General features: G+C 31.8%; 1 protein-coding gene across 4 annotated transcripts in view; it reads right to left on the bottom strand.

Moving 5' to 3' along the window:
* LOC142339458 (uncharacterized) overlaps positions 1-26,491 on the bottom strand; it is a 191,329-nt gene that overhangs the window by 113,913 nt on the left and 50,925 nt on the right. For 3 of the 4 annotated variants that reach the window (XM_075389495.1, XM_075389496.1, XM_075389497.1), the window contains one exon: positions 13,492-13,992. In XM_075389495.1, coding sequence (XP_075245610.1) covers positions 13,492-13,992 — 501 coding nt within the window. Of the gene's footprint in view, positions 1-4,549; positions 4,700-13,491; positions 13,993-26,491 lie in introns of those variants that run through there. The other variant, XM_075389498.1, reaches the window with a different exon arrangement.

Genomic DNA, 26,491 nt, shown 5'->3' with positions numbered 1-26,491 from the left:
TTATTCGTATTTCTGCTCTCCAAGAAAAATGAAAAATTCAAATCTTTCACAACTTCTAGATTTTCAGAATAAGGAAATATTGAAAAAAATATTTTTTTATTTAATTTTAATTCACTAAGTTATTATGTGAATTCAGGCCTAATTCCCGTAGCTCAGGCCATCAACGAGATAACCTTTAGATAAAGTGTGTTACTATTTATCAGTTTGTCACTCACTATGATTGTCGGTACTTTTATTTAAACAATAGTTTACTAGAATATTAGCTCATAGGCGAATTATACGCTAAAAGATGAAACTGAAAAATATGCAATTATCCTAGCTCAAATTTCACAACAATTCACATTTAGGAAACGGAACTCATCAATATTAGTCATTTAAAAACAAGTTTCATCTAGCAGAAGACAAAGAAATATCAGCAAAAGAAAAATACTGAAACTGAAATTCGAAGATGCGCGGCCTGTCTTACCTTTCTAGTGCAGTATAACGAACAGTCAATCCAACAGATTTCAGTTGGTATAAAATCTAATTATAAATTTCTCAATAACAATTTTTTTGTTTAAAAAAGCGGAAATCGCAAGACATTTGCCGCAGCGAGAAACAAATTAGTTTAAAATAAACGTGCCAAGAATTGCATTAACCCGGATTACTGGCCGGTTGGGTAGTAAATTTGGCACCGGAGGTAAAATTGTTAAATTATCAACTTCTAAGTTATTTTAATACCACCTCTTTCTTTCTCTTCAAAAGGGGATTTTCAAGTAAATTTGAAAAGCTAACAAATACCTCGGAGACTTTTAAATATAAACGGACAAAGAAGCATTTGTTTAGAAAAGCTGCCATGTTCATAATAACAGCCCATGGGCTATACCCACTTCCCATAAGTCAATTTGAGAATTTGAAAGTGTTCAAAATGTATCAAAATAACATTTTATGAATGCTTCTTTATCAAGATCCATTAGAACTCATAAACACAGCTGGAGCTCTCAAAACAGTCGCAAGAAAACCCGAACAGAAAAATTCCGCGATATTTTGAAATTGAAACCAGTTTCGACAAAGGTTTGTTTATAAATTTTCGGAAAAGCATGTTTGCAGAGCTAGGCATAAATTATGACTAATTGCTGTACAGAAAAAATTAGAGGAATACTATTTTCTGCGAACTGATTTTACACATTTAATTAGCCTTAGCCTTACTTTTATTTTGTTAGTAATATGCTTACCTTATCTCATTCTATGATGTTTCTTGAATCATCAAAGCGCCACTCAAACTGAGTCAAGCAAATGATTCAAATTGAATCAAACGCATTTACAATAACGTATGAATTATCAATTAAACTGGTGGAAAATTTTGAAGTCAAATGGGACCCAAAAGGGTAGATTAGGAGGCCTAATTATCAGCAGTGTTGGGCTTTTCATCTCACCCACGAGAATTGAGACTAATCTTTTGTGATAGGAGAGAGCAATTAAAAAAGCTTTTATCAATTTCAGTCAGATTCGTTTCCTTGTTTTACTCTGTTCTACTAAAAAGGAATCAGATTAAGTACGGCCTGACATCAATTTTTAACTCCCAGAAACCAATGGTTGCGAAAATGCTTGCTAGGCAGAAGATATTGACATTTTTTTTACTAGGCCGATGCAAAACACCGAATATAAAACTCGAGAAAGAAAACAATAAGGCTCGGTAACGTGCGTTTGCACATGAAGTTCCGACCCCTCTCATCCATATTTTTGACTCCTCTGTCTGCCCAATGAAGAAGAGATGGAAAACTTTCAAAAAATCACATATTGTTCAGAAAATCACTAAATGAAAAAACTAACGCCGCATTAGATGGCCGATGAGACCTGCCATTGAGGAGGATGCGAGACAAAAACCTAATTTTCAAATGACAGTCAACATTAATTACACCCAAAAGTCGATGTCTATATTTAAAAGAAAACAAGAACAAAACCAAAATGGCATCAGATAAAACCTGATCCATGCAAATTAAGCTGTACTCCATATAAGAATCATGGCACTTTGCCATAATTAGATTATTTGACAATTTGACAGAAACAGCAGAAAGAGCACAGTACAAAAAATGGATTTATTTTAGAAAATCATTACTTTCTACGTGACTAAAACCATTAGGTATCAAATGATACCATTAAAAACGTACTTTTATTCCTCTTAAAAAATTGTGACAGAAAACGAGACCTCTTCATTTATATCTCTTGAGGAAGCAATAGAGATATGTCATTAAATTAAGCAGAAATTGTCATAATATTACAAAAATAACAAAAAATCAGTCATTTTTCTAAAAGATCAAATAATTTAAGGAGAAAACGGTATCGCAGCCGTTAAAACCATAAGCAATCCACTGAGAACATTAAATAGGTTCAATTGCACACTTCTGTTATCTCAAGGCAAAAAGAACATCCCCATTAGAATGATATTGTTGCAAAGGATGGACAAAAAGCAATCTAAAAAATGGGCAGATAAACCGAAATCGCAATTTTTAAACGAAAGTACGTAGTATCAAAGCCTGCAAACCATTAGTTGAAAACAAAACACTTAAAGTGCTGGAATTGTAGCTCGCTAAAACGGCGATGCAATCTGTTCCTACAGTTACTAGCTAAAAATTAAAGAAGTAATATAAAATGTGACAAAGTTCAAAATTTCATTGATCTTTTAAAATATTTTTTCCCCGAAAATAATTAAAAACATAATTTTGTAACAGCAATACTAAAACGGAGCATCTTGCAAAATTTAAGGAAGCCAATTGGGCTTGCTGTTAGTGAGACTAAGTCTTAAGGCAATAAAAACAACTAAGGACGGATTTCAAAATTTCACAAACAATTTTACGAATCTACAGTTTTTAAACCACTTAAACTAAGACATTCTAGAAGATATTACCAAAATACATAACCAATAGAAAATTGTTGGATGGTTCAGCGATAATCTAATAAGTCCAGTCAAAAGAACAAAAAAAGTCCAGTCAAAAGTTACAAAGTCTATGTAACATTCTTTAGCTTCACATCCTTAGCTCAATTAAATCATTTAACTTCAAATGATGGCTCGATAGTTCATTGAATTCTGCCAAAAGAAACTTTTCAATTTGATAGGAAAATACAAACTCTGTTACTAGATTTCAGAAAATCGGGCAAATTTTCGGACCCGTTACAAACTTCTGTTCCAAGCGCAGGTATAAAACAGAACAAAACAGTGTTAATTCCGAAAAAAGTTACCCGTTCATACATTTTCGGTGAAGTTTCAGACCAGAAGTTTTGTTTGCTTCTTTTTTTACTTGACCGAATACAAAATTGAAAATTAATTTTTGCGCCCAGGAGGAAACTAATTGTTTTAATTTAGAGTAAAAATTGCTAGCAAAAACGAAATAACTTTGTAAGATCTCGGGTTGACTCAATCTGTTCTCTCCAATAATAGCCTTGACTGTTTCAATTGAATTGATCCAAATTGTAAACGAGAGCCCATGATTTTAAACAAAAGCGTTTAGGGCTCTTTCCATCAGCAATTTTTGAATTAAGCTTACGAAGTCCTGATACAATTTTTGTTAACCATACCAGTTTTTTGCAACTTTGGAAAATTAATTACCTGCTGTTCTGAATGACTGTTGTTTGCGTTATTGTAAACCTGGAAAACTGCGGGCCATCAGGTATTATATTCAGCTCTTTTTACTATATTTCAACATCAAAAAGGATATGCTCCTCAATTTTGGATTCATTACTCGAAAATTTTATTTTCGATGACCAACTGAATTGCATAAAAAAACTGTTTCAAAACGTTATTATGCATTTGATTAAACAAAATAAAAGCGTTGCATGGATTGCATATTGAAGCATTTCCAAGATTTGTTTAATTGTTGCCCCATGAAAATCTTTTCTTTTAAAAAAAAACAATCAACAACACTTCAGCCTCTACGACTTTTAAAGAAATTTGATTATTTTCTCTCAAAATTAAACGTATCGGCGTAAAATTAATTAAAATTTATTTAAAAGGGGCGCTGGCTGGTAATGTTTAAATTAACCTTAGCTCATATTTGAAAATGTTGCGATTTTCATGAACTAGTTTTAGACAAGATTTTTTAATTTCTGTCAAAACTTTTTGGTGAAAGAACCAAAACGATGAGGAATAAACAATGTCCCATCTAAAAAAAGACATTGTCGCAAACTTATACAAATAGTGCTTAATCTCTCGCATTGTTGCACACTTGAAATTGAACAGAAAACCTTCCAGCATTATTTGGAGTGCTTTAATCATAAAACAGTACAGTTAACAGTTTTTTTAGTTTCCATGAACAATACATATATAGTCTGTCCATAAAGTTGAAATAAGCGAACGTTCGAAAACGTCAAAAAACAGGCAATTGAGCATCACAGTGGTCATTTGAATGTCAACGTTTTTTTTATTAAGCTTCTATTCTTCAATTTTTTCTACATATTTTAAATTTGAACTTTAACCTTTGAAATCTCTCCGTAGCTTTTGAAACGTTCGCTTAACTTTATGGGACACGCTATAGTTATTACATAGTTATTATAGGTTTGCGCAACAACTTACCAGAAAAGAGGCGGCTTTACAGACAGCATTTTCAGTTCACCATCAAAAGTAAAATCAATGAGCGTTCAGTTTAAGAATAACCATCAGATCAAATATAATTAAACTTTTCTCAAAGTAGAAGATTGTACTTCTATACGCAAAATCACAGGTGCGCAAACCTTCATTAACAGTGTGGCATAAAAACAAAAAAGCAGCACAGCTGTGTTATAAAGATAAACAAATAATGAACGTATTTTTTCTAGATAAACTTTATAAATCCAATCAGCCGTAATCATAATCTGGTTCGAGTACCTTTCAAACTTTTGAGCTATACGCCGTCCTGTGGTTGCACACAGCCATGCGAGTAATCTAATTTCAATTCAAGCTTAAAACTTTCTTAATTTATCACACAACAGTAAACACACCACAAAACGCACAACCACAAAATGATCAAATGTGAAGTTAATTCTAAAAGCAATCAGCCAAAATATCAGTTCATATATGGCGAAACTTCAGTCTTTGAAAAAGTTGTTTTTTCAAAAGCCCATTTTTTTAAAGAAAATTCTGTTATCCAGTATTTTGCTGCTTTGACATTCTCTTTCTGACTGCGTGTAGAATTTGACAAAGTAGTATTAGTAACTTGATAAGCCAGTCTTCTTAATGACTTTACTCTAACTTAATTAAAATGAGCAATTAGTTCATCAGAAATAGTTAACACTAAACATGTACATGCCACATGCTAAATAGCGGTCATAAAAAAATTAAATGCGCTCAATTCTCAAACTGTCTGCAATAGTAGTAGTTTTACACTGCACATAAACTGCCTAAAAATTTAGTAATGTACGTTTTGCTCACCCATCAAGTTCCCAATCATGTTGAGTGTGCTTATAGACAATTGGAAACGCACAATGGGGGTAAGGTACTCTTTATCACTTTATTACAGGGAAGTGCTCACTAATCAAATTCTACCTAAAGTTTAATCATTAAAACGCCAACGAATTAGTCAGAATCAGTGCGTTGCAACTTTCGTTCCATGTCGCACACGAAGTGAACATTGCAAAACAAAAAAGTAACTATACAGTTATCAGCTATTTGTATTTGTCATTAATGGCGCGAAGTATGGGTAGATACAAGGACTAAAAACAAACCCGGGAAAACACCACATGTCGTTCAAAATCACAGTTTTTGAGCATTTACATGGTTATATTTTGAAAAAAAAAGTATATTGTTTCGAAAAAAAAACGCAGAAAATACAAAGATGGTCCAATCAACGGCAGATTATACATAATTAAATGAGACTAATATGAGTTCATTTTTGAAAAAATTTGTTTTGAAGCACTTCGTTTTGAAGTAAAACAAAAAAATGTCTGGATAACTAGGTACCAAGATTGTTGGAATTAGCTCCTTACTGCTTTTTAAACACCTGACGAAAGCACCTAAAACAGTTTTAAAATTTCTTCAGCGCAATACCATTTTTTCCTGATTTTCAGCTAATGTAAAAGTCGTCTAAGATACTCTGCATGATCACAACGTGATCAGTTTTAGCCGCACATTGTTTTGCCTCCCCCCCCCCAGCTTAGTGGGCTTACATTTTTTTACGCCCTCGGCGCACGTGCTATTTTTTACATAGCCTGCTATATAACAACATATAATTTTTTAACGGAGGGGGGGGATGAAAAGATCCAGAAATTCATATATGCTGAATTCTTAAGATTCCGTTTTCGTCTGCTCCAGACATCACGTCGAAAGTATTATACGTCCCGCTATTTTTGAAAATGAACTCAAAGAACTTTCACAAATTGTTGCTATAAAAACTCAGAAAATTACTTAAGAAGTCACCTTCAATAAATACTGACTTATTTTATAACATAATGACGCCTGCCAAAACTGATGACAACAGCAAGTTTTTGCAACACGCCCATCGCACTAAACAGAAAAAAACATACCAATGGAAAGTTCTGCAATTTTTTGGCGCTGGTGTAAACTTTGATTTGAAAAAGCAGTTTATTGGACAAATGCAGAACTATTTTTAATTATTTAAAATATCATCAAAATTCATCTAACTCTAATCTCTAAAAAAAATTGTTCGAGAACCATTTTCTTTCTCATTGGCTAAAAACGGAGAAAGTTGGTTCTTCAGAGTTAAAAAACACAAAAATGTACAGCAAAGTTTATTATTTGCTGAAAGTTATTAAGAAAAGGATTATCTTAGACGCAATTCAAAAATTACTAGTAAAATTTTATTACGTAAAAGTAACTAGTAGAATTTTTCCTTTGTAAAATCGTTCTAAGAAAGCGCTGTGTTACACAAATCTGAAAATTTCTCTGTTGAATGCAAAATTTTCCCCCAAGTACAAGATTTTTCATTTGCCAACAACTGCTGCTGAGAATAATACCTATTTTCTTTTGTCAATACAATGAAATTTATCAAATTAGAGTGTCATTTTTCAGATGTTCTTCCTTTTGATTAAACTTCCGGATAACTAAAACTCTCCTATTTTCCAATAGGCTCAAAATACAGATAAATGAAATGAGAATTCAATTGATTCAATTTGTCAACTGCATTTGACAATAGCAACGTAAATTTCATTTCCTTTTTGCAAAAAAAACTTCATAGAGTCTCGGTAAAGTACATTTGATGGCTAAGTTTCTATCGGTTTTGATGAATCCATAATAACTCGAGATATTATAGGACTTTCTTGAATAAAAAGAATGAAATGTGAATAGAGATATTTGCGGAACAACGCAAACAAAAACTAATGCGCTTTTACATTTGAAGACAAATTACTGTTTTCTTTTGCGATTCTGGAATATACACATTATTTCGATCTCATAATATTGAAACTCAAATTAATCAGGTGTAAAATTTTTGACTAAAAAACCTTGAGCCAATTTAATCGATTTTTTTTAATTTAAAAATACAATTCACAGCGCACCAGTTTTTGAGGTAAAGTGAACTCAACTTTCAGTTTTCGAAAATATGACTGAACATAAATGATTTCCGAAAAATCAACTCAGAACAAATTTTTTACCTACTGTTTTGAATTGGAATAAAATACGAGCTCAAAAAGAATTTGCACTTAAACTGTCGTTTTACGTCGGTTGAAATTCCGTACAGGTGTCTCGCTTTGGAATGGGAGTTCAATTAGTGATGAACAAATTCCGCCACACAGCTGCTTTCCAGATTTTTTGCTCTGACCCCACTTGTGGGGAGAGGAACTATATACTCAAATGGTTTTTTTGTTCAAACAATTTTGGCCGATCGATATATTCATCGCAGAGAATGTGAGTGGTATCATTAAAAAGCTGGCCCAGGGTAGAATTCGAAATTAAAAAGATTTTTTTGAATTTCGTGTTATCGAGGTTTAAAGTTTTGTGTCAAAATGTGATATTTTGTTCACTTTTAGCATGATTTTTTTGAATTTTGCGTAATTTTTGTTCAAATTAAGGCTTTTCTATAGAAATATTATTTCAAAATTACTTTTCATGCTACAAAAAGTAAAGAATTTTTTGTTACCAGTAGACCGATAACAAAGCTAGTTCTGGTCTCTTAAAATTCAAAATTAAAAAGGTTTTTGTGATTTTCGTTTTTTTTTTCGAGGAATTATCGGGGATTGAAATTTTGTGTGAACACGTGATATTTGACATGCTTTTGCTCACTTTTAGTGTAATTTTGATTCAAATTAAGATATTTTCTATAAAAATAGTATTTCAAAAATAAATTTCACGTCAAAAACTGGACCAATTTTGTGTTCCTAATAGACTCAAGGCAATAAAAAGAGGCTAGTTCTGGTCTCATAGGGAAGTTCACTATCAAAAAAAATTTCGAACTCCATTTGAGAGCACTTTTTTTTATAAAACTTTTCTATTTTTTTTACTGTTTTTAAGTCACCTAGAGATAATTCATTTTTCATATCGAGATTCTTTTGATTACAAACCTCTTTACAGTCACATTAAGCCCCATGAACAAAAAAAATGTTTTCAAACCCAATGAACCAAAAAAATTGCTTCGATTCTGAGTTTTTCGTAATTTTAAATGAAATTTTGAAATTTTTTTTGAGGTTTTACTAATTTTTTGGAGTTCTATGGTATGGACTCATTAACTAACAGTGCAATATGTTCAATAACACATCTAGTGCTTTGAGTGAACTGCTAATGGCTGTTAACACTTTAAAAATAGTTTTTCGAAAATTTTTTATAACATTAACCAATCGTAAACTTATTATCGTGAATTGTAAGTCAGTCTCAGTGCTGACAGCACCCTCATCCTTCCTATTGCAACCAAATTGAATCTGGTTTTATCTTCTAACTTTTGGTTATATGACTTCAATAGTACAAGATTTCAAAAAATTTTTTTAAAAAACTTTTGGATATTTTTGTATTTTTGGTTATTTTTGAAATCTTATCACATTATGCAAATAATGATAGCTCCCATTGGTTTGAAGAAGACGTTTATTGGATCAGAAATAAAGTTGTCAGAGAAAAACTTATGGTTTAATTGGTTTCGACATTTTCTTCTCGCTCTTAGGGCGAGAAGAAAAGACTTATTGTTATGTCTTATTGTGATGTCTTATTGTGAAGTCTCATAAGACTTATTGTGATGTCTTATTGATTACCTATGCATGACAAACATCTCTGTATTCCCATCGAGGGTCATTTGAGCGTATTTACTGACTTCCGTTATTGAATTGAAAGCTATTGAATTTAATGTCTGTTAAGAATTTTCAGATAATTTTTCGAAAATTTTTTTGAAATTTAACCAATCTTAAACTTTTTTCGTGAACTGTTAGTCAGTGTCAGTATTGACAGGACCTACTTGCCGTCTACTGCAACTAAAATGAATCTGGTAAGCGGTTTTATCTTCTATTTATTGGTTATATGACATCAATAACAAAACATTTCAAAATTTTAAAAAAATGGATATTTTCGTATTATTGGTTACTTTTGAATTCATGTTACTTCATCACATTATCCAAAAAAGTACAAATTATTCAAATAAGATCGTATTCCCGTTGGCTTAGAGAAGACGTTCAGTGGATCACAGAAAAAGTTTTCTTCCACACTTTCTTCTCGCACTTTTCTATTGAATTCTGGTTTTTGCCTGTTTTTGTTGTTTTCATACTCAATAACATGCTGTAAGGTCTGTTTGATGAAATATGAATGGCAAAAAAACTTGTTGTACCAGGCATAATATAATTTAGCGTATTTACGGGCTTTCGCTCAAAGCTAATGAATATAATGGCGTTGGTACTACGAGTTTTCTCAAAAATTTCGTGGTAGTATTGTATTTGTTCATATTTGTTGATTTTTTGAAGTTATATTGATAAAAAAGAGGAATCCCATTGCAGTAAAAAATAAAAAAAAACTAATTGAAGATAGACCAGTTTTTAGTGATAGGTTCATTTATTAATTTAAAAAAAAAATTCTGGAGTTTGCTCTTTTTGATTGTTTTTGTTTTTTAGCTAGCCGTAAATTGCTGACATGTCTCATATGCTTGCTATTGATGATTGAATTAATGTGTTACGTGAATTAGTCAATTTATAGCGAATAGTTTTAATGTTTATGATATACCTTTTCAAATATTTTTCGAACTTTTCAGCTTTTGTTGTTCTCTTTGTCAAATTGTAACTTATTTTCATCAAGGACAGGTCACATCCAACTTCTTGTTTATTAAAAAGTAACATATCTCCTCAGACTATTTGTTACTGATGTTTTGTTTGATGGGCAATATGCGTTTTTATAAACGTTTTTTGAGTGGTCAATTTTTGTGTTTCTTTTTCTCTTCTTTCAGAACAATCGCGTAACAACAGATTCCAATGGTTTTCAATTGTGGCGCAAGTAAACTCATTTAATCTCGGAGTGTAAATCCTTCAGCTGAATTAGTAGAATTAACAATTGAATTAAAAATACATAATATTCAGACAATAGCTAGTGATTTTAATGGTAGCAATAGTTTGTGCTTTCGCAAATCGTTTCTAATTTTTTGAATTTTTCTTTAGTTCGTTTCAATGGCTTAGTCTAATCGAAGAAAAGTCCTTTGGGTTTTGTAAGGATTTTTAAGTTATTTATCAAGGATTATTTAGCTAAAAGCTAATGATTTTTAAGATGTTTGAAAATTCTTGGTTTAAAAAATGTTGATTAATTTTTATATTTAGCCTCATTGTTCGTTCTCTTTGTCGACTTATTACCTAGTCTCATTAAGAAAACTTTCCATCTGCTCTATAGTTAGGAGAAAATAAATTTGAGTAGTTAAGATTTTAATTGACTGCATTTTGACGTTGTTACTAGGCGCTTTTAAATTTAGATTTTCAGTTTTTGCTGTGAAATCTTGCTAATTTACTGTTTTTGCTAATTTTGTTGTTTGTTTTTTTTTGTCTCGTAGTCTCTTTAATGTCAGATTTCGTTGGCGCTGTAACGAGGCATCGCAATATGTAATTCAATTAGTAGATAGGTTGTGCAACGATTGTTTTAAACTCAAACGTCTATTTTTGTTATCTTTTCTTTTGGTTGACAATTAAGTAAAAAATGTAGATGAGCTCGGGTCGGAACATCATGTGCGAACGCACATTAACGAGCCTCCTTGTTCTTATAAAAAATTAAGATAATTTGTTCCAGACCTAAGCCAATTTTGGTGGCTAAACAGTTCCAAAGTTCAGTTATTGTCGACAGGAACCAAATTACTCACATATTGAGGATAGCTCTTAATCTCAAGGCGCAGAGTTGAAACTGTCAGCTTCACTTTTTTTGACATTCTGAAAATATCCTCTTACAAAAACTACAGGAAACGTGAACACAATGAAATAATGAGAAGATTAACGTTGTGCGAAATTCGAATTGACAATCAGTGCTTTAAAAAGAAGAACCAGCCAAAGTTCTATCATGGTTTTCAGTTTATTTTGGAAACAAAATGTGAATTTGTGCATGTAATATTGATTAGGCATGAATTTTAACTTTTAATGACTGATGTAATTTCATTATACATCAATCAAACAACACACTAAAAAATATGGTCACTACAACTTTATTCTCTTCAATCCAAACAGTTCAGCTTTGTCTAGTAAAGTTCTGTCCAAAAAGATTGTCTAGCTTTGTTCAAAGATTTAAAGGTTTTGATGTTAACTTAGAAATAGATGTTAGGTTAGAGCAAAAAAACAGGACGGACACAGAAAGGGTATCGGAATATATGTGTAAGGTATTCTTGTTTTATCCGAGCTATTTCAATGATGAAAAATTTGCAGAATTCAATGATGAAAAATTTGCAGTAGTTCGAAAATGCTAGAAACGGTTAATTTTCAAAAAAAAGAAAGAAAAATGGGGAAAAAATATCAATCAAGAAGAGCTTTAGACGAATATAATAATTATTTTTATATCACAATCATTTTTAGAATACTGGTTCAATTTCAGGAAAAAACATAAAAAGATAAAAACTTTAAGGGAAAATTTAAATTGTTAAATTCGCATGTTTACCTCGGAAACACAGATAAGTCAGTTGTTAAATAGTGTGCACACCAAAACTTAAATTTATGCAGATAAAACTGGAATACAACGTAACTTTTTTGTTAATATCTGAAAATTTAAAAAACCTAAGTCAGTTCGAAAATAAAGATAAAAATTATTAAAATAATTTTAGTTTCAAAAAATCTTCGGCAGCTTGCAATAGCTACGCGCAATGACCCTCAACTTGGTTTGGACAGCTGTTAGAACTTGAAAAAAGAAAGTCTGGTATTTGTAGAGTACCGATTAATTCGAGCTACTACGACAAACTGGCTCTTTCTTTCTAAAATATGGACTTTATTAATACGTGGGTTCTAAATTTAGTTCAAAAATGCCAGAAATGATTAGTTTTTAAATAAAGAAAGCAAAATGTGAAAAAATAACTTCTTAGCAATCAAGAAGAGCTATAGACAACATAATTATAATTGCAAAATCACAAGCATTTTTAGAATACACAAGTGGAACGTTCAACTGTTTTTCTAAAAACTGAACAAAAACTGAGCAAAATTTGCATATTTCGAAATTTTCGCCGATTGTTACTAGAACAGAACAAAAAAGAATGATGCTTGCTCACTTTCAGGAAAAAAGACGAAAATTTTAAGTGAAACTTTAAATTGTTATTTTTGCATTTTCACCTCGGAAACACAGATAGGTCAATTGTTGAGTAATGAGCACATCAAAACCTATATATGTATATATATATATATATATATATATATATATATATATATATATGCAGAGAACACTGGAAAACATCAGATTTTTTATTTTTTATTGATATCTTTATTTTTTTATCTTTTATTAAAAAAAAACAAATTCCTAAGTAGTTACGTAAATAAAGATAGAAATTCACAAATCCTTGGCAGCATGTAATAGCTATGCGCAATGAGTGTCAGCTTACTTTAGACAGCAGTTAGAATTTGTGTTTACAAAACTGAATAAGGAAAATGTGCAATTTGTACAGTATCGATTGATTCCAGCTCGTTGTTACTACGATCAGTTGGCTTTCTCTCCCCAATTTATGGATTTCATTAGTACTTGGGGTCCAAACTTTGTCTCTTTCTATGCAGAAATTATGGGTTTTCTGCGTTTTACTAATAAGGAGAACGTTGATCACCTAATTTTACAGTTACTGAGAATTAGCAAATAGGTGGGAATCTGACAAAAATATCCACACGTTTAAGAGACAGAATTTTTTTTAACGATTGGAAAAAATAGTTTAAAAACGTTTTTGTACAAGCTTATTCTCAAATAAAGCTAAGTTGAAAAGTAATAGTGTTTATGAATCCTAATTTATGGGTAGGTTTTTTCATATGTTGAGATGCCATTTGAAATGCCAAAAAATTCGAGATCAAATTAATTAATGATCGCGGTCAATATCATTGAATACATGCAGGTGTTATAAGCAATCCATCCGATCATAAGGTGATGCTCAATTTAGACCATTTTCATTTATTGATTTGACTGACCTTGCGTTTTGTCTCCTCATGAGAACCTCTTGTGACGTAAGCACCTCTCCCGTCATGGACAATGGCCGCCCATTATGGTCTACTAAACCCATAAGCATAAACTGGTTCTGGCCATTCGGGTAAAAATCTGATCCGGATGATGGAGGAGAACCCGTCTGATGACTCATTGTCTGCCCATAGCTGTAATTACCAGGTGGGGATGTTGACAGTGGACCCTGGTTGAAGTTTGGGTCAAAATTTGGGGGTGGTCCATAGTTTACCCTACTGTAACCATGGCTCTGTAATGGGTAGTTGGGAATGGCGGGCATTGACAGTCCATAAGCGGAATCAATACCATAGTGGGGCATATAATTCCTTCCAGATTCGGGGTTCAAGTTCGGCTGACTTCCCGGGTCGGGTATTGAGAAGTAATTATCGGCGGGCAAATTGGAAGAAGTGCCGTTCTGACCCACTGAAGGGTTCGTTATGATACAACCGGCGTTTGATAAGTTCGGCGTGGAGCTTAAACACATACAAATACCGCAGTTGAAAGAGTAATAAAGCTAAGAGCCATTCTGTATTAAGATTTGAATTGAAACACGAGTTTAACATAGATTTGAACAAGCTAAACCAGCCGTGCAAATGGCAAATTTATTTTCATTAAAAACAGACACTTTATATTTAACTTGAGGATAACAAATGTGTTGTGAAAATAATTGATTTTATGGAAGGGAAATATCCAAAGGAGACGTGAAATGGAAAAGTTGAAAATTTGGTGAGCTCCAAGCTGCAAAGGCATGTTTTCCCAGTTTTTCCTCGTACATGGAATTATATCCCTTGGCTATGTGGATAGCTCCTTTGTGTATTGTATACTGTTTAATAAAAAGTCTGTATTATGACAACTACGCGCAATACGATGTCAAATTGTGACAAAACACGCTGACGTTTATACGCCAAAAGTGCTAATATAGCTCAGGATGAACAAAAGATTATTTTCTATTATTATGGAGCAGACATGAAGCAAAAAATGAGTTCAAACCACGCTTAACAATTGAAGAAAGTACTGACAAGACACGTCATTAGTCTGCTTATACATTGTTCAGAGTAAAAAAAATAAAGGTAACATTTCAGAAAATTGTCCTCGTGTACCCCATAAAAATCTACCATCATATCTCTTCAGCTAATCACAGAGGCTCAATTTTCGTCTTTGGAGAGAATTTATTGAAGTTTCCCGATTTTCACAACTTCTGTTCATTTTTTAAGTTCTCCATTTATGAGATTTCCATTTGAGATTTAACAAAAGGTACTTTATGCATTTGATCTCATTTGATTTGTAAAATTTTTGCTGATTGTAACATAATTTAGCAATAGTTCAAAAAGCAGCCCCCAATCAGACACTAATGATATTTTTCCACCTTTCTCAAAAGCACTAACCCAAAAAGAACAAGCAATATTGTCAACAACGACAAGGAAGATTGTGCATCCCACTGTCTAGAAGGAAGATTAGGAATAAGATGTATGTCGGTCTTTATCTTATTCGAACTTTATCTTATTCGAACGTTTTTCTTGCATTTTTTTATGTCGTAACTCAAATAAAGCTCAATTATGGGAAGAGTCATTTTAAATGTAAACAAGGAGGCTCGTTAATGTGCGTTCGCACATGATGTTCCGACCAGAGCTCATCTACATTTTTGACTTAATTGTCGACCAAGAGAAGAGAACAAAAATATATAAAGAGTTTAAAAAAATAGTAAAAAACCTAACTACTAATTGAATTACACAATGCCATGCCTCAATGCAGCGCTCACAAGATCTGCCATTCAAAAGACTACGAGAAGAAAGAAAAAACAACAAAATAAGCAAAAACAAAAATTTTACGGCGAAAACTCATTATCTAAACTTAAAAGCACCTAGTAACAACGTCAAAATGCAATCAGATAAAATCTTGACCACACAAATTTAGTTTGTCCTAACTATACGGAAGATGGATGTTTTCCTTGACGAGACTGGGTAACAAGTCGACAAAGAGAAGAAAAAATGAGATTATATTCAAAAATAAATCGACATTTTTTGAACCAAATAGTTTCAAAAGTCTAAAGATCTTTAGCTTATAACAATAAATTTCCTGATAATGTTACTAAAAAGTCATTATGAAACCAATGGGACTTGTCTTTGGTTAGACTAAGCCTTAGGAACGGACTAAAGATGCAGAAAATCTCAAAAAATTACAAACAGTTTGCGAAAACAAAAATTATTGAAGCCATTAAAATCATTAGCTATTATCTAAAAATTACGTATTTTATTTAGGTTTTTGTTTATACTAAATCAGATAAAATTATGGTGAAAGAATAAATAAGTTCATTTGTGCCACATTTGAAAATCTTTGGAATCTTATTACCCGAATGTGCTAAAAGAAGAGAAAAAGAAACACAAATACGCCACTCACAAAACTTTTATGAAAAAGCATATTTCCCAACAAACGAAACATCAGTTATGACATAATATCAGTAGACATGTTAATTTTCGAAACTCAAGGAATTGGATGGGACCTCTCAATGATGAGAATAAGTTACGATTTGACAAAAAGAACAAAAAAAACGAAAAGTTTGGAAAACATTTGAAAATGTAACTCATAAACATTAAGGCTATTCGCTATAAACTGACTGCTTCACGTAACACATACATACGGCTACCTAAAAAACAAAAACAGGCAAAAAAAGCAAACTCAAGAAAAAAATTTTTTTTAAAATTAATAATTGAATTTTTCACTAAAAACTTGTCTATCTTCAATTAGTTTTTTTTATTTTTTACTGCAATGGAATTCCTCTTTCTTATCAATATAACTTCAAAAAATCAACAAATATGAACAAATACAACATAACCACGAAATTTTGTTAAAATTTATAATATCATAAACATTAAGACTGTTCGCTATAAACTGACTGCTTCATGTAACGTTGTTCAATTAATCTTCAATTACAAGCTTATGAGACCGGTTAGTTTTTAAATGCTGTCTAAAGATTGAAGGCACAAACAGCAAAACTAAGCGAAAAGAGTGTCAAAGCCATTAGAGAATGAACTTTTCAGTAAAAACGTTTCTATTTTCCATTAATTTTTTAACAGCAATGGGATTGTTTTTATTGCTACAAAATGAATTGAAAAACAACAAATATGAACAAAAATTTTATAAAAACCGCGAAGTTTTTGAGAAAAACTTCTAGTATCAAAGCCATTAAATTCAATAGCTTTGAACGGAAATAAATAAACACGCTAGGTTCTGCCACAATGGGAAAGCAATGATATCTTTCATACATAAGCTATCAATGACCCATCACAAAAAGTCTTATGACAATAAAAAATACATTAAAACCATGAAACTTTTGAGAAAACCCGTAGTATCAACGCCATAAAACTCAATAGCTTCCAACGGAAGCCAAAAAATACGCTAAATTATGCCACAATGGGGACAGGTGATAAGATTTCGAAAGGAACCACAATTACAATAAAATTCATCCAAATTTTTTTTAAAAAAAATTTTGAGAACTCGTGCATCGAAGTCAAAAATTTTTTTGATTTCGATGCACGCGTTCTCATATTTTTTTAAAAAATTTTTTGATAATTTTTATTGTAATTTTGGTTCCTTTTGAAATCTTATCAAGTTATCCTAATTTTGTTAGTTCCCGCTTAGAGAAGACGTTCAATGGATCGTGGAAAAATTTTTCAGACAAAATTTTATGATTTTGATGGCTTCGATGCTTTCTTCTTGCACTTTTCTACTGAATTTTTGGATTTTGACTGTAGTTTTGGTTATTTTCTTAGTCAATGGCATGTTGTAATGTCTTATTGATGACTTACGAATGACAAACATCCGACTAATTTAATAGAACACTTCAGAAGGTATCAACAAGTGCAGCTTGGAAATCTGGACAGGTGCATATTTTTGAATGGCAAAAAACAGAAAGAGTATTCACAAGATAATATTTCTTGTGCTTTGCGTTTTCACTACAAATCTACTCAAAAATCCAATGCTTGACTGGCAAAATACACAGTTAACGTGTTTCCAGCTAAACTATAGAAAAAATTTACTATTCACGGTGTCCCTGCTGAGATCATTGGAAAAGTTGACATTCCCGTGTTTCCTACCAAGATTAACGGGGAAAAATAAGATTTCTGGGTTTCCCAGGGAAATTATTGGACAAAATAAGATTCCCGGATTTCCTGCCAAGATCACAGAGAAAATATGAAATTCCCGGGTTTCCCGGCAGGGTTTCCGGGATTCGAATCACTGGGAACCAAAACTTAGAAGATAAAACCGCTAACTAGGTATATTTTTGTTGAAGTAGAAAAGAAAGTTCTGTCTTTACCGAGACTGACTTACAGTTCACGAAAATAAGTTTTAGATTGATTTATGTTCAAAAAAACTTTCAAATTTTTTTTAAAGTACTAACAGCCATTAATTTCAATAGCTTCCAACGAAAGCCAATAAATACGCTAAATTATGCCGAAATGAGTCGACAAGGATGTTTGTCATTTGTAAGTCATCAATAAGACATTACAACATGCCACTGACTAAGAAAACAACAAAAAATACCGGCAAAATCCAAAAGTTCAGTAGAAAAATGCGAGAAGAAAGCATCGAAGCCATCAAAATCATAAAATTTTGTCTGAAAAATTTTTCTACGATCCCTTGAACGTCTTCTCTAAGCCGACGGGAACTAATAATATTAGGATAAGGTGATAAGATTTCAAAAGGAACCAAACTTACAATAAAATTATCCAAAATTTTTTAATAAAAGTTTTTTCTTTGAAAACTTTATCTATGATCCATTAAACGTCTTCTCTAAACCAATGGGAGCCATCAATATTAGGATTACGTAATAAGATTTTAAAAGGAACCAATAATACAAAATGTCCAAATATTAAAAAAACTGAAGTCATATGGGGCATTGAAGTCATATAAACAATAGTTAGAAGATAAAACCTGTTAACGAGATAATGTTTTGTTGAAGTAGAAAAGAAATTCTTTAATCAGACTGAGTTACAGTTCACGAAAATAAATTTATGATTGGTCAATATCAAAAAAAATTTCAAAAATTTATTTTTAAAGTCCTAACAGCCATTAGCTGTCCACTCAAAGCACTAGATAGGTTCACTTAATTCTGCTTAAGAAACCTATTGCACTTTCACTCCATGAGTTCAAGCCACAGGTATCCAAAAATTTAGTAAAATTTCAAAAAGAAAATCAAAATTTCATTACGAAAACTGAGAATCGAAAAAAAGAGCGAATCCTTGAAAACGAATTTTTTGTTCATTGGGCTTCATTTGGTTGTAAATGAGGTTAGCCCTTAACGGAACCTCGATATGAAAAGTGACTGGTCTCTATGTGACTTAAAAAATACGCAACATCTTTTTAAAAAAGAGAACTCAAATAGAATTCGAATTTTTTTGAAAGTAAACTTCCCTATGAGACAAGAACTAGTCTTTTTTATCGCCTTTCGTCTATTAGGAACACAAAAATTATTCATTTTGTGGCATGAAATGTAATTCAGAAAAAAAACTTTCAGAGAAAAAATGTTAATGCGAACAAAAATTACAGTAAAAGTGATCAAAAGTGAACCAATTATCCCGTGTTCACATGAAGTTTTAAACCTCGTTAACTCCAAGAAAAATACGAAATGCAAAAAAAAATCTTTTCAAGTTCGAATTCTACACTGGATGAGCTTTTTAATGGTACCACTCACATTTCTCTTCGTCGAATATATCGACCGGCCAAAATTGTCTGAACAAAAACAACCCATTTGAGTATATAGTTCCTCCCCCCACAAGTGGGGTCGGAACAATAATATGCTTATTTTTAATCAAATTCTCAACGAATTTGAAGTTTTGAAAAATTTGATCAATTGCTCTGTGTTTTCCCTTCAACTTTTAGCAAATTTGTTGCAATGGCAGGACATTTTTCAACCGACAAATTAATAGTTTGTCTCGACATTATTACCACCACTGGGCAAAAAATGTGGCATTTTATATCAACAAAAAATATAAATTGTACCAAAACCTTGATATGAAGTTAATAAAAATTAATAATTCATAGTAAAGCACCAAATTGAGTTCGTTTGTGACGTCTATAGATGAAAAAGAGTTTGATCGACAATTTTAAATCACATTTTTTTTTAAAAAAAAGAGAACTCAAATAGAATTTGAATTTTTTTGAAAGTAAACTTCCCTATGAGACAAAAACTAGTCTTTTTTTATCGCCTTTCGTCTATTAGGAACACAAAAATTATTCATTTTGTGGCATGAAATCTAATTCAGAAAAAAAACTTTCAGAGAAAAAATGTTAATGCGAACAAAAATTACAGTAAAAGTGAACAAAAGTGAACCAAATATCCCGTGTTCACATGAAGTTTTAAACCTCGTTAACTCCACGAAAAATACTAAATGCAAAAAAAATCTTTTTAAGTTCGAATTCTACACTGGATGAGCTTTTTAATGGTACCACTCACATTTCTCTTCGTCGAATGTATCGACCGGCCAAAATTGTCTGAACAAAAACAACCCATTTGAGTATATAGTTCCTCCCCCACAAGTGGGGTTGGAACAATAATATGCTTATTTTTAATCAAATTCTCAACGAATTTGAAGTTTTGAAAAATTTGATCAATTGCTCTGTGTTTTCCCTTCAACTTTTAGCAATTTTGTTGCAATGGCAGGACATTTTTCAACCGACAAATTAATAGTTTGTCTCGACATTATTACCACCACTGGGCAGAAAATGTGGCATTTTATATCAACAAAAATTATCATAAATTGTACCAAAACCTTGATATGAAGTTAATAAAAATTAATAATTCTTAGTAAAGCACCAAATTGAGTTCGTTTGTGACATCTATAGATGAAAAAGAGTTTGATCAACAACTTTAAATCACATTTTTTTTAAAAAAAAGAGAACTCAAATAGAATTTGAATTTTTTTGAAAGTAAACTTCCCTATGAGACAAAAACTAGTCTTTTTTATCGCCTTTCGTCTATTAGGAACACAAAAATTATTCATTTTGTGGCATGAAATCTAATTCAGAAAAAAAACTTTCAGAGAAAAAATGTTAATGCGAACAAAAATTACAGTAAAAGTGAACAAAAGTGAACCAAATATCCCGTGTTCACATGAAGTTTTAAACCTCGTTAACTCCACGAAAAATACGAAATGCAAAAAAATCTTTTTAATTTCGAATTGTACACTGGATGAGCTTTTTAATGGTACCACTCACATTTCTCTCCGTTGAATATATCAACCGGCCAAAATTGTCTGAACAAAAACAACCCATTTGAGTGTATAGTTCCTCCTCCCCCCCCCCCCCCCCACAAGTGGGGTCGGAACAATAATATGCCTATTTTTAATCAAATTCTCAACGAATTTGAAGTTTTGAAAAATTTGATCAATTGCTCTGTGTTTTTTCTTCAACTTTTAGCAATTTTGTTGCAATGGCAGGACATTTTTCATCCGACAAATTAATAGTTTGTTTCGACATTATTACCACCACTGGGCAAAAAATGTGGCATTTTATATCAACAAAAAATATCATAAATTGTACCAAAACCTTGATATGAAGTTAATAAAAATTAATAATTCATAGTAAAGCACCAAATTGAGTTCATTTGTGACGTCTATAGTTGAACATAGCTGGCAGATTGCCAGAAAATAGCCGCAATAGATTCGTAGATCGGCAGTCTAAAAAAACATTAAAAAAGACAGACCAAAAAAATTCCTCTTTTCATTGCAGGCTGATCTGTTATATTTTGATTAAAAATCTGTATAAGTTATTGCTGCCTCTATAGCATATCTCAAATAACCTTCATTTAGAGTGACACACACCCATTTGACCTTATCTCTTTGAATTAAAATAAATAAAGTCAATTTCAAAGTGAGGAAGTCATTTTTGAGAGAGAGGTAAGTCAAGCGTGACCAAAAATTTAATCACGCGCATGAACAAAAAAACTCGCTCCACTAAGAGCGAAAAATGACGTCACACATGCAATTCAGTTAAAATTGCATGAGCGAATGAACAAAAAGTTGCTGTGACGTCATATGGTCGTAACAAAAATCATGACAACGAAATAAAAAACATAGCCGGAAGAATTCCGGAAGCGACTCGAAGAACAAACAAAACCCTAATTGCAGCTGAAGCAATTACCATTTGAATTCAACCATTAACTCATTACCTCCCCTGGTCTGATCTAAAAATTGGTGAAACTTAAACCACTGTCACCAAGAAAAAAGTGCAGCAAAATTTTATGTTGATGAAAATGTTTGATAACGTTAAAAAATCCGAAATAGAAAAGCAGGTCAAAATACTGATGGCCTAAAACAGCTGAAAGGGCTATCAATTGCCCTCAAATAATTCATGATTATGATCTCAAAAAGATCAGAAAAGCAAACGGCAGATAACAATCTTAGAAACTAATTTAAATCTTTTTTTTAAAAAAAAGAATACTCAAATTTAAGAATCAGAAAACCACTATAATTACAGTTCTAATCACTGCAATTAAAACAAAAAACGGCACATACTTCTCCCTTATTCTGCATATGCTAGACAACATGATTTAAAACTAATTCAAAAATTAAAATAATCATAGAAAAGACAAGCAGCAGAAAAATGTTCAAAGGCAAAAAATCGTTTAAATTAACACCAAGGCCGGAAGGAAGTTGCAGTAGATAGTATTAAGTAGAGCTTTTGGAAAAAGCTGGCTAGCAAACTCTCAGTACTGCCTTGTGTTTAATGAAATCAATTGCAAAGAAATGACGAAAATCCAAGAAAATGCTGAAATCATTCAATTTTTTAACAACTGAAACAACCAAAAATAAATGTGCCATAAAAAGCTGCCAGGACAAAACTAAAAAGATACTAACTAGAATGATAAGAAAATGGACACAATATGAGGAACACCGTAATAAAAACACATTCTTGATTTTTGAAATTCAAAAATAAAAAAAAAACAAAATTCAAGAAAAACGAATACATTTCATTGTTCAGCATTAGAGACATAGAAAAGATAACTAGTCGTCCAATATAAAGATCTGTTCTCCTGAAGTAAACAAAAAATAAGAAAAACCAGATATCAAACATACGAAACATTAAATATTTTACAGAAAAAGGTCAAAAAACTTTTAATACAGCTTTCATGAAAAATGGAAGCTGAAAAAATCAATATACCAAAAATAAAAATAGGTGCCAGGACAAAGCTAGAATGATACTAACTAGAATTTTAAGAATATGGGCACAATGTAAGGAACACCGTAACAAAAAGGCATTCTTGTTTTTTAAAAAGTTAAAAATCAAATTAAAAAATCAAGAAAAACAAATACAGTTCACTGCTCAACATTCGAGACCTAGAAAAGATAACTAGTCATCCGATACAAAAATCTATCCTCCTGAAGAGAACAAAAAAAAGGAAAAAGCAGAACTCAAAAATATAAAACATTGAAACATTTTGCAAAAAAAAAATTATCAAAAAACTTTTAAGACTGCATTTACGAAAAAGCTTCAACTGTTTTTCAAAAACTGAACTCCAAAAAATGATTGAATTTTTATTAAAACGCAATTAAGGTCCCTCATGTTGCACAAAAAGACTATTTCTAGTAATTACAATCAAAATACAAACAAAAAACTGACAAAAATCGGGAAAAAACTACCAAAATCGGATTAGCATATGTACAATTTTATAAAACAAAAATACACCGAGGTAGAGAGAGGCGTTAAGTATGAATTATCAAAGGGAAGTTGCCAAATGAACTGATTTTTGACAAAAAGACGGTTAAATGATCTAAGAATGAAGTAATTAATAGAAAAAAGTCAAAAATTAACTAAAAAATCAAAAAATATGTGCCAATTTTCAAATTGAAACCCATATTCAGGCTCTGCAAAACACTGTGGCATCAATCTCCGATGTTGGCATTTCAATATAGTATCGAATAAAAATTATTTCTACAAAAAACCAAATTGCAAGCAAAAAAAATTGGCCACTTAGACGAAAAAACGGCTAAAAACGGTTATCTATATATGCCATTCAGTCAAAAACTACTTTTCAAAGTCAAAAAGTCATTCACTAAACGTAGCGCATGATCAAAAAACTTCTCTCGCTTAGCGAAAATTTGTTCACCAAGACAGCTTTTCTCACTTTCGCTTTTAGGTCAAAATGCCGCTTGAACAAATCTACTTCCTGTAAAAAAAAAAAAAAAAACCGAGAGAAAACCAATACTCCTCTTCGAGTCGTAAAAAAACCAAGAGAAGGCCAATAATAGCCCCAGCTATCGCTGTGCGGCTATTAAAAAAGAGTTTGATCGACAATTTTAAATCACAAGATAGTTTGATCGAGTCAATCAATAGATAACAAATTTAATGCTTGCATCGGTATAAATGTGAGATTTTTAGTTCTAATAGAACCAAAAAATAAAATTTAAATCGATAATTTTTTCCCAATTTTGTATTCAATCGTTCTAATTTTTACAAATTACACGGTGCAATCTACCATTCAGTCATGAATGGAGCTATTAGATCTAATTGGAGAATATGCAACATTTCCAACCTTTTTCCATGTTCCATATCTTCTGTCAAATTTCTTATTCCTAATTGAGGTATCGAAAATAAGTCATCATTGAGGTATCGAAAACAAAATAAAGCTTAATTAACCAGTCAATGAATCTTTGAGATTGAAATTCATTGGGAGGCAGACACGTAAAAATTCTTCCTTGATAAATTGTGTCAATTGCTATTTTTTCTATCTTACTTAAACATATTTTTTGCGAATGCATAGCAGCAAGTACAAAATGTAATGCAACAATTATTTCACTAAACATTGAAAAAAACTGTACAGAGAAATTTCTCAAATCAGTTATACGACTGTGGCAGAATTTTTAATGTCTCGTTTAGAAATTAATGATTTTGTAAGTGTTTGGCTCCACTAGCAGAAACATGTTGAATTAAAACATAAAAGACGCAAAAAATGAAATTAAACAATCTATCAAATGACTTTTCTGTAGAAAGATTTTTAGTTGCTATTCAAAAGTTGGAAACAAAAAATGGCAAATAAAAAAAGGTGACAAAAAATAATTTTTTGCCTGTTTTACATTTTTTGGAAGAAAACTGCGACGATTAATTTCAAGAAAGCAAAAAAAACAAACTAATGCAAAGTTTCCCCGATAGCTAATTATGTTTGAGTCCTTTTATATTCACTGTAGTAGCAACTTTGCAGTGCGACTAGGAAAACATGTGCATTATTTGATCGAAGTTATTTTTTAAGACTTAAAAAATCTTAGAAGTTTTTCATAATGTTGTCACTTTTAACAACACAATGGCCTCCTCTCTTAAAATTGATAGAACCATCTTACACTGTACGCGTCATTGCGAATCATTATGTGAAAATGCACATACCAAAATATCCCTGTTTCAATCTTTTCACGAAAATTGTCAGATCTCAAACTTGTTTCTTTTATTATTTTAAAATTTAATCCAAGTACCTCAAGACTAGAGATTATTTATAGTCATCACGACAAATAAAACCTTATATCGTGTACAATTATTGCCAAAGACAACAATCCCAGAGAATTGCGTGTGGGTTTCAGCAAGCTCAGTCTACATAGCTGGTGGGTGTGTTTCATTCATCTCTTTGAATGAAGTCTCGAAATTTTTTTATACAGGTGAATGTTAGGGGGTCTATTCAGGCTCAACTACTGTGAAAATGGACCACAACTGGATTCGAACCAGCATCTCTTACTGGAAAGCCTTGTGCAATACCTATTTACACCAACTGGTCTTAAGCTCTCGAACTTGGGCATCTCTTATAACCCGTCCTCACATTCTTTCTTGTTCCTCGAGGCTTTATTTCTCTAGCCAAGTATACCTTGAACAAGTAGAGCTTCTTGTCAAGCTATGTAAAGCTTATCTTATGCACAATTTACATAAGGTTGTTATCTCTCAACCTTCTAACAGTGAACTTGACTCTAACGCGGCCCTTATGCAATCTGACATTCGTTGAGAACCGCGTGGCTGTTCAAAATCTCAGTAAGATTTTTGAAGTCGCTTTAGTAGAGCCACTTTAGCATAATGCTGCTTAAAACACTATTTTTGCGAGTCTAAAAATCTGCCACTGCATAAAAGAAAATCTGGCAATTTGTAAACTCACTTCAAATTTTTTTTTTGCTAATATCTCAGATCAAAATGCCATTTGCTCTGAATGCCAAATTTTTTCGGTGATATCATCGGAGTCGCGTACACTACACTTAAAAGATTATTACACTTGTTATAGTTGGCTAGAAATAATTGGTTTGTGGAGGAAAAACTACGAAAAGAGGTTATAGCAGCAACAAAATCTTGAGACTGCAAATATAGCGTGGTTCAGTTACTGGCAAACAAATTTGCTGACAGTTAGGACAAAACCAGACCCTAATAATATTTGCTCGATAAAATGTAAAATGATATATTGGACTTTTCAATTGTAGGAGTTGAGCAAACGTTATGAGCATGAAAACAATGCTTCCAACAAAAAGAAGAGTCCATGCAAAGAAAATGTTGCAATTTTAAAAAAAAACTACTGAAGACGATTTCTTAGACATTTTTTTAGTAAATTGCCCAAATAAACGGAGTGGATCTTGTAGTGAGGTGGATAGTTTGACACTTTTTCGGAATAAAATGCTGAAAAATTGTTCTGGAACTGAAAAAAAGTGGTCCAGAAAACTAGGAGAATGTTGTTTCATAATGGGGTTTTAATGAAAGAGATATTCTAGAAATTTTGAAAACCGTTTTCTGAGCAACATCGAGAAAACCTGACACAGCATTTTCTTCAGTGAGTTCGAATATTTAATTTTAGGTACAAACAGAAGGCAAAAAATCAGAAACTGACAACTTGGAAACAATTGAAAATAAATTTTGGTCCTGTTTTACAATCTGGGTGTGTCAACACAAGTTAATGTGGAAAAAAACAAATCAAAAGAACTCTATTTTTGATTAACTTCACAGGAAATAAAATTG

Source organism: Convolutriloba macropyga, chromosome 5, assembly GCF_964194025.1.
Source record: "Convolutriloba macropyga chromosome 5, txConMacr16.3, whole genome shotgun sequence".
In the NCBI taxonomy this organism is placed as follows: domain Eukaryota; kingdom Metazoa; phylum Xenacoelomorpha; order Acoela; family Convolutidae; genus Convolutriloba; species Convolutriloba macropyga.
The sequence above is the reverse complement of the archived record's forward strand: the minus strand, read 5'-3'. Positions and strand labels throughout refer to the sequence as shown.